The following is a 9,716-nucleotide window of genomic DNA, read 5'->3' on the forward strand; positions in this document are numbered from 1 at the left end:
AAAAAAAAAAAAGACAATGCTATCATGTGGTCCTCAGTTCACATGTAAATTTCGTCAACCATCCCAATAATGTTCTTTATAGCTGTATAGTTTTTCCCCAGACCAGAATCCAATCTAGGATCATGCAGTTTTCACATCTTTATAGTACTCCTTAATTTGGAAAATTTTCTCAGCTTTTCTTTGTCTTTGATCACCTCAACATTTTTGAAGAGGACACACCTATTATTTTGTAGATGTCTGTCAGTTTAGGCTTGCCTGGTGTTTTCTCATGATTAGACTGAGGTTATCCATTTTGGGCAGGAATCCCAGGGAAGTATATGCTTTTCTCAGAGCAACAATATTCTTAAAAGCCCAAACCTGGAAATGCCTCAAAAGTCCAAGAACAGTAGAATGGATACACTGTGGCACAGCCATCCAATGGATACCACACACCAATGGATAACCACTCTCTTCTTGAAACAGGACTTCTTACTGTCTTTTGCTGGTTCTTTCTCATCTTACTGACCTATTAATGTTGAAGTAGCCCAGGGCTTGGGATAAGAGCTATCACAATGGGGAAGTACAAGTATAAACCTCTGAAAATGCTCCCTGCCCACCCCAGATAAAATATTAAATCAAAAATCATATGGCCAGCTGGAGGAGGAGGAGCAGATCTGAGCTTGGTTTATGGAAGGGTAAAGGTTTGGGTACAAACTGAAAATAGATGGCAGCTGTAACCCAGCCACACCAGGGTTGACCCTGAAAGACAATGGGGAGGGGGGAAAAAAAGAGTTAGTTTGACCTGGAATACTATAAAGTAGAATGAACATAGAATTTGAGTTCCATATACCTGGATTTTAGTCCCAATTCTACTACTTGTTGACTGTGACGTTATGCTAATTGAGCTTTAAGTTATTCATCTGAGAAACAGAAATATATTATTACACATGTCCTACTTACCTTTTTGGGTTGTTGTGATGATCAAATGGGATCATGAATATAAAAACATTTTATCGTTACAGGAGTTGTTGCTCTCTTTTGTCTGAGGCTAGGAAAATATATCTTTATTTGTCTATTATTCTCATTAACACTTTTGCCAAGCTTAAGATCACTATAAAATATTTGATACCTTTGGTTTCTCTTTGATTCATCAGTCATTTCATATCCATGCAGTCATCAAACACCAAAAGGACAATCCAATCTTAGAGCTGAAAATATTCCTTATCACATACTTTATTAAAGTGTGTTGGGTTGACTACTTGCTATCAAAATCAACTGAGGTGCTGTTATGTTAAAAATGCAATTAATTAACCCCACCCAACTTATAAACCTCAATTTTTAGGAGTAAAACCTAGGTATTTTAATTTTATCTCTTTGGGTTTAAGACATCTTTCAGATAAATATTTTGTTAGTTCTTTTTTTTTTTTTTGAGACTGAGTCTCACTCTCTTGCCTGGGCTAGAGTGAGTGCCGTGGCGTCAGCCTAGCTCACAGCAACCTCAGACTCCTGGGCTCAAGCAATCCTTCTGCCTCAGCCTCCCGAGTAGCTGGGACTACAGGCATGTGCCACCATGCCCGGCTAATTTTTTTCTATATATTTTTAGTTGTCCCATTAATTTCTTTCTAATTTTAGTAGAGACAGGGTCTCGCTCTTGCTCAGGCTGGTTTCGAACTCCTGAACTCAAACAATCCGCCTGCCTTGGCCTCCCAGAGTGCTAGGATTACAGGCGTGAGCCACCGCACCTGGCCAATATTTTGTTAGTTCTTTGATGCTTTATAGAAGATACTTGTATTTCATTTAGCTATTTTAGTTGCTTTTAGCAGAACGATTGGTTCATAATTTCTTAGCCTGTCAATAATGTAGATACAAGTTCTTCCATAGTATTTCTAATTAATTCTTTTTATGACTTCTTGTTCCTTTGTATTACTAATATTTTCTTTTGTCTCTTTTAGTTTTGTATATGAAATAAAAAAAAAAAAGACAATGCTATCATGTGGTCCTCAGTTCACATGTAAATTTCGTCAACCATCCCAATAATGTTCTTTACTCTGTTCTTACTCTGTATGTTCTAATAATTCTGCTTTGTATAGTTTTTGTTTTTTAGATTATGGTTGTAACACTCAAGTATCTAGGTATTTTCATCTGTAAGTTTATATTCAAAGCAAGGTTTTTATCTATTTTTCCTGGTAGTGTATACTGGGAAAAGGGCTCAGAAGGCCAAATTCTAGTGTGAATTTAAGAAGGATTAACCTTCTGAAAATAGGTGACACCTGCAAGAGGCTATGAAAGCCCTTAAACTGGGTTGTAGATCTTACCTCTTTGAAGGAAAGGGAGAAAAGGAAGGAAGGAAAGAAAGAAGGAAAGTTTTAGCCTTTAATGAAGTCCTAAGAACATTTGGCAAAGCTGATAGGGCATCTTCAAGCCAAATTCACCCATCCGGGGAGTTCTTTGTCTCATAGATCTACCTTAGTATCCTTGCCATGTTCAGTCCTTGGTTGGTAGCATCTCAGGAAAGTGTGATCCCTATATAAATATGGTGATGGATTCAGAGCACAGCAGCTGAGGCCAACAGTCATTGACACTTCTTGCAGTAGGAGGTCTGAAAGGTGCATTCTCATGGCCTGCATGCTCTCCCCCTACTGTATTTTATGTACTTTACTTTGAAATATCCGAATTTCCTACTATGAAAATATTCTTCATTCAGTGGTTATATTGATAGCAAATTGTTTCTTTATTTTCTCTCTTAACTTGTAAATCTTTTTTATTTCATTTGATTCCTTGTGCTTTGACTCATTTTTTTTTTATTTTTTTATTTTTTATTTTTTTCTGACTCATTTTTTTATGATTTCCTTTCTAGGGTTTTTTTTGTTTTGTCTTATTTTTTTCCTATCTTACCTAAGAAAGCTTCATCCCTACTAATAAGCCAACAAATATCAAATCTTTTCTTAAAACCTTTCATTTTCCCTAGCAGGGAGATATACTAATTTATAAACATCTAGAGTAAGAGGACCATCTTTAAATATACACTAATGGTTAATGTACTAGTTCCCTTGGTAACCATATTCTTGATATCTCACATATTTCTCTCAGCAACTCCCTTTTATGAACTATTTCATTATCCACATTTCAGCTGAACATATTCACATGGCTGCTAATTTAGAAAGTGGCTTTAAAGTGGCCTGGCTACTTCTCTGTCCCTGATTGTTCTGTCTACTGTACCATGCCCTTGATGCCTACAACTTTTCTGGAATGCCAAAAACCTTTTTGTCTTCAGCAAAACATGTAGCACATAGATAAATGTTAGTCCTTTCCTTGAGAAGTAGCATGCCGCTTTACTCTTTCCATATGTTTTCTGTGTGTTCCTTGAAATTCCTTGGAATGTTTTTAGACAATTTATAATTGAATTCACTAACCTCTTAAATGAATTCCATTGCATCAATTACTTACCTTCAGTCCACCACTCCCCCTACCTTTAACCAACTTGCTGTTCTATTTCCAAAGCAACTTATATTCCAACTCTAGTTTAATTGAAATATTGCTCAAGAATTGTAAATGGTTCTCTGTTATGTTACAGATCAAATCCAGAATCTAAACTCCTTTAATATCATTTCAAGGCTCTTTCAGGGCCTCTCTAGTCTATCATTCATAATGTTTTAATAATAAAAATAGGCAACATTTAACTGTTAGGCACCATGCTATGTACTATATATCTATTTTTTAAATTACATTTAATCTTCTTCACAAAAAACTTCTGAGGTAGTACTTTTATTATCCCCACAATACATTAAGAAACTGATAAAGGCCGGGTACGGTGGCTCACGCCTGTAATCCTAGCACTCTGGGAGGCCGAGGCAGGCAGATCATTTGAGCTCAGGAGTTTGAGACCAGCCTGAGCAAGAGCGAGACCCCGTCTCTACTAAAAATAGAAAGAAATTGGCCAAACAACTAAAAATAGAAAAAATTAGCCGGGCATGATGGCATGTTCCTATAGTCCCAGCTACCTGGGAGGCTGAGGCAGGAGGATCACTTGAGCCCAGGAATTTGAGGTTGCTGTGAGCTAGGCTGACGTCACGGTACTCTAGCCCAGGCCAGAGAGTGAGACTGTCTCAAGAAAAAAAAAAAAAGAAACTGATAAAGTAACTTGCACATGATTACCTACCTACTTAATAAGTGGAGGAGTAAGTATTCTGACCAAGACAATTTGACCTGAACTCATAATCACTATCAAGTCATATGTTTTTCAAGCCATATCCCTCATTATAGTATTCTAATAATAGTCTTTTTAACTTTACTCTTTTGATAAATAAGATTTTTCCCAAGATCATAATAGCTTTATTTCCTTTCTGCAAAGGCATATTAGTCACTTTTAAAACCCTTCTCATGAATCATTACCTGTACTAGGTCATCCCACACCGACTATTCTCTTAGCTTTAATTTCCTCTGTACTTAAGTTTGTATGTAAATATTTTCATTAACTGAATTTTGTCCTCTAGCTATTTCACATGTAATTATCTTCCTAGCCAACCTATAAGTTCCAGAGATTGTATCTTTTACATTTTTTGGTGTATCTTTTGTGCCTGGTGTTATTACAGGGGCAGAGTAGATGTTAAGGTTTCAGCTGATGGGGAAAATGTTTTATTTTTCCATCTTTTCTTACAGAGGCAGGAAGATTGATGGCTTGGTATTATATTACATTTGAGACAGTGAAGAAATTTTGTACACTCAATGGAAAGGAAACTTTATCAGATCTGGTAAATTAATTTTCAGTAGGAAATAAATAATAATAATATAGTATAAAATAATGTTGGAGAAAGAACTAATTTGTATATTATATAATTTAAGAATGAATGAGCAGAAAGCAAAGCATTTCTAAGAATGTTTATATTTCCGCCAGTACACCTTTGATCATGAGATATAGAAAATATTCCTCCTTAGAATATATTACATAATATTTTCAGTTGTCATCTCTTATCAGAGCTAAGAAAATTTATATATGTATCCAAAGTAGGTATGGAAGCTACTTTACAACTTACATGATAATGCCGATTACCTTGGTAGTGGCTACCAAATGTAATATGTGAGAAAGATTCCAAGATGATGTGGCATGACATATTACGAAAATTTGCCGTGAGTGAAGGACAGTGAGTTGGAGTATGTGTGTTGTGTACTTGTAACCTTTCCCTAAATCTTTTGATCAGAGTAGCAATTACAGTGGAAATAGAATAGTACTGTTGATGGCCCAGAAATAAAGAACTGATTGTGGAGAAAATGGGAATAATATTTAATAAGAGGTTATGCTAAAATATCAATAGTGGGGGCAACTTTGCACCTGCAGCAGTAAACAGAACAACAGGCATATCATTGGTACCTGGTTAACTGTATTGATCCTTTCTCCCTTTACTGGGGAAGTGAATATAAAACAAGATATTTATACAAGAAATTATTTATTTTCAAATTTAAACTATTCCTTTTTATTTAAAATATCTAAGTTGATTGATAAGAGTATTATACTGAAAATTGCACAACAGAATTTCAGTTCTTATTAAGGAGCCACATGAACAAAAAATGATGAAAAGTAGACAGTTTGTATTTTCATGTAAATATTATTCTTAACTAAGAATAAATCAAGAATAGAAAATACCTTTATTAACATTAACTCATCTGATCTTGAGTTCAGCAAGTGTGTAATTAAAACAAGTGTTAGCTCCATTTTGTATATGTGGGAAATCAAAGCACAGAGAGTGCTTTGCCCAGTCATCTGGCAGAACTAGGCTTTAGAATCCAAATTTCAAAATACCTAAAGCATTCTTTTTATTGCTAAATTAGCCTTAATTGGAGTAATGATTTGCAAACTGTAGAAGAATGAATAATGATAGAAGTAGTAGTAAGAAAAGCAATGTTTATTGAGTGCTTATTACTATGTGGTAGACACTGAGCTGAATATTTTAAATTCTGTCTTGTTAATATTTATAGTCTTACTGGGATAGTCCCAGTGTCTAACACAATGTCTGCCATGTAACAGGTGCTTATAAGCATTTGTTAGTGAATGAATGAATCCTTTCAGCAGCTAAATGTATAAAGCAGGTTTTTAACTCTTATATTAATTGATAAAACTGTGATAAGGAAACATGAAAAACAAATTTGGAGAAAGAGGATGAGAAGAAACAAATAAAAATGAACTTCCTTAAATGAACAAATGCTGAAATTTTATAGGTCACAATGATAGCAAGCTGCAAGGAATTTCTAGATATACAGTTAAGAATAAATGAAAAGAAAACACTGAATACTTTGAACAAAGATCCAAATCGAGTAACTATCAGGTACAGAAGTTACATATGTTTTAAATAATTTTTAAGAGGTTTTATTTAGTTAAAATAAATAATAAAAGTTTTGCTGTGTGTTTTTATTTATAGATTTCCAATGGAAGGAAGAATTAAAACAAGAGAAATGAAAGTAAATTGGTAAAGATAATTTTAAATGTCTTAAAATACTGACTACTGGTTTACTAGTTCATGATTCATATTTATAAAGTGTTTATTTTTTTAGTTTTAGAGCATATCTTAAATTTGTTTTCCTTAGTACAAAAAATAACATATTTACATAAAAATAAAGAGTCAGAATGTAAATATCAAATCAATTTCCTAGTACTCTTGGACTTTAATTAAGATTGATGACTTGTGAATATTTTTTGTCAACAAACATTTATTGAGAGTGTGTTCTGTTGAGGCAAGGTGGATGATAGAAAGAAGGCATGCTTTTTATGCTTCTCATCAGCAGAAGCTTTCAAGTTAGCTTGAATGAAAGCCATACATATAAAAACAATGGACAGCATGAAAACCCATGTAATAAATGTCTATTGAATGATAGTGACATTCTGGAAAAGACAAATAGTAAAAGCAAACACATAAGTGAAGGAGTGCATATATGCCAGTGGTTGACTATTCTGCCCAAAATGGGGGTTTGTATAGAGGAGTAGTAATTGAAAAATGAAACTAAGGTTGCACTTGTAACTTACAGCGACTTTTACCGAGTTTGCAGTTACAAATGCAATGACGCTCTTCTCTGCTATGCTAAGTACTTGGTTTTCTGAGTACTTAAGTCTTAGTGTCAGAACTTTATGATTTAAATGATGAGATTAAGGTGAAATGATTTTTTTATGTGGCTCAGTAAAACCAATAAGCCAAAGACTTTCTTTTTTCTGCTTAGCTAGAGGAGATCATTCTTTCACTGGGATACTTCCTAACATCTCATTGAATTTTATGTCCCAAATACCTTGAAGTCTACAAAGCAATCTTCTCACTGTTGTAGACAACTTATCGACAGATCTATAGTTTGTGCCACAGAAGTTACTAACTTTCTTAACTGTTATTTCTCTAAAAAATTTAAATATCCTTAGAGATCATAGTGAACTTAGAGATCATATAGCCCAGATCTCTCATTTTACGAATGAAGTAAGTAATGCCCAGATAAGTTGTGACTTGACCAAGATTGTGTTGCTATATGGAAGACTGAGCTAGAACTATTACAGAATCTGGAGCTCTTGATTTTCTCAATGTTTTTTCCTGTGTATTCTGTTGCATCAATTATTGAGTCAAAGTAAATCATGGTATCTTTCCACACTTGTTTTCTTGGGAACGCTTTATTTGCAATTTCTGTGCTTCCATTAACTTAGCTTTAAATTGGGTAATACATTCTTTTGATGAATTTCAGAGCTATTCTTCTCCAAGTAGATGTTAATCCTCATAATTTTAGAATTGCATCCTTCAAGTTTCTGTCCTTTTAATTGAAACCTTTTAAAATTTTTTCATAGCTTTAATTCCTAGGTCTTCCCTTTTGAGCACCTGCTCTGTTTTCTTTAACTAGTACTTTTCAGTGAACTCATAGGATGTGATATGGAGCCACCATACCAAGCCCTGGATTGCATAACTCTGGATTTCTTCAACATGAGAGAATAAACCATTTGTATTTAAACCAATATGGTCTTGTTATGGTTGGACCTAATTCTAACTGAGTCAATACCTTATTTAATCCTTACAATAACCCTATTGCTGTTAAATACAAATAAATATTACTTCAAAAGTCTTACTTTAACTCTAGCAATTTTATACATACCCCACATTCATTATACCTAGATAGCTTCACGAGGAGTTTTATTTATCCAACATTTAAAAGAATCCCGTTTTTCCATCAGTTCTTTCTTTGTTAATATAAACCAGGTAACTTTATAACCATTTCTTAAGAGATGATTTAACAGGATTTTCAGAAGCATGTACTATAGCTAAAAGAAGTAAGCAGTCTAAGTTTCAGCTATACATACCTAATTCTGAATAGTGAATTGATTGCTTCTATTTTCACATATCCTCTGCTAAAACTAAGCTATGAAATATAATTATTCTACCCTTTCTCTTTGTACACCTGGCTGTTTTGGTCTTATCAAGGGACCCCCAAGAGTGTAATACATGTCTAATATGTCTAATAATTTTAGTTAGAACCATGGGTGATTTGCTTATCAGTATCTGATTAGGTAAATAAAGAGATGAAGAACCTGGGATATAGGAGGCACAATAGACGCTAGCATCTGTTCTCTTCTCTTATAACCATCACCTCAAATTTAGTAGCCAAACAATGCTGGTTTCAAATAACCAACTGATATGCTATAGACCATATGTTGAACAGAATCCTCAGCATCCAACACTATAACTGGCACTCAATAAGCACTTAATAACTATTTATTGATTAAACAAATTGTATTATTTTTCTATAATACCTTTAAAAGAAATAATAAAGCCAAAAGACAGAACTGTATTGGAGGAAAATATGACAACAATTTTAGATGTGTTGAGATTAAAGTAACAGTCTAAGTGAAAGTGTTTTATAAGCATTTGGAATTTATCAGTCTAGAGATTATAAGGAAAGTCTTGAGAAGAAATGTGATTTTTGAGAGAGAGATTGAGTGAATAAAGAAGAGTAAAAAAAACAAGCACTAAACTTTTAGGGTTGCAAAAAAAGGAATGAAGTTTTATTGTTGACTTGCAACAATAATTATGCGAGATATAGAATCATGTAGTATCACAGAAATCAAGGCAGAGAAAAATGTTAAGAAGGAATATTTTAGTCAGTGATGTCGAATACTATGAGATAGTTAACTTTTAAAAGGAAATAATGAAATTTCTTCTTTGCCTCAGTCTTATTCAGGCTCAACTAGGATGCATTCCCATACAAGATTTTGCTTTGACACAAGATACCTCAAAGATTTTCAGAAATGGCTCACGAATTACAAGATGTATGTTATAGGATTAGTGGATTTTCAATATTTTTCCAGTAAACTAGTATACTAGATTTAATATTGGAAACTTTTTTTTTTTTTTAGGGTTGTCAGATTTTGTGGCTGCTCAAGAAAAGAAGTTTACTGTACTATTGAATAGTTTGATTTTAGCTAAATGTTTTAGGTGTAAACTTTGGGAAAACTCTCTGCATGTATCCAAACAGCTGGAAAAAATTGGTAGGTACTGAATATAGGCAGGCAGTTTGGCAATGTCTGCAATTTATTTTGTATTTTACTGTTAGGAAAATTACTCTGTGATGATTAAAGACCTTTAAGGAAAACATGTGTTAGTAGGCCTAAATAAGGTACTATATTTTACTTTTGAAAATCTTATTTTCATTTGCTCCCGCTTAAAAGATTCCATTTGAAATCAACTGAATGGCACATGAAAGACCTAATAAAAATTAATACA

General features: G+C 33.7%; 1 protein-coding gene across 1 annotated transcript in view; it reads left to right on the forward strand.

Moving 5' to 3' along the window:
• The window catches only part of HFM1 (HFM1, ATP-dependent DNA helicase homolog (S. cerevisiae)), a 123,456-nt gene that overhangs the window by 53,057 nt on the left and 60,683 nt on the right, over positions 1 to 9,716 (forward strand). Inside the window, 5 exon segments of the mRNA XM_012661019.1 lie at positions 4,639 to 4,730; positions 6,193 to 6,299; positions 6,393 to 6,440; positions 9,165 to 9,262; positions 9,350 to 9,481. Coding sequence (XP_012516473.1) covers positions 4,639 to 4,730; positions 6,193 to 6,299; positions 6,393 to 6,440; positions 9,165 to 9,262; positions 9,350 to 9,481 — 477 coding nt within the window.

This window comes from Propithecus coquereli, unplaced genomic scaffold (genome assembly GCF_000956105.1).
Source record: "Propithecus coquereli isolate 6110/MARCELLA unplaced genomic scaffold, Pcoq_1.0 Scaffold7, whole genome shotgun sequence".
Taxonomy (NCBI): domain Eukaryota; kingdom Metazoa; phylum Chordata; class Mammalia; order Primates; family Indriidae; genus Propithecus; species Propithecus coquereli.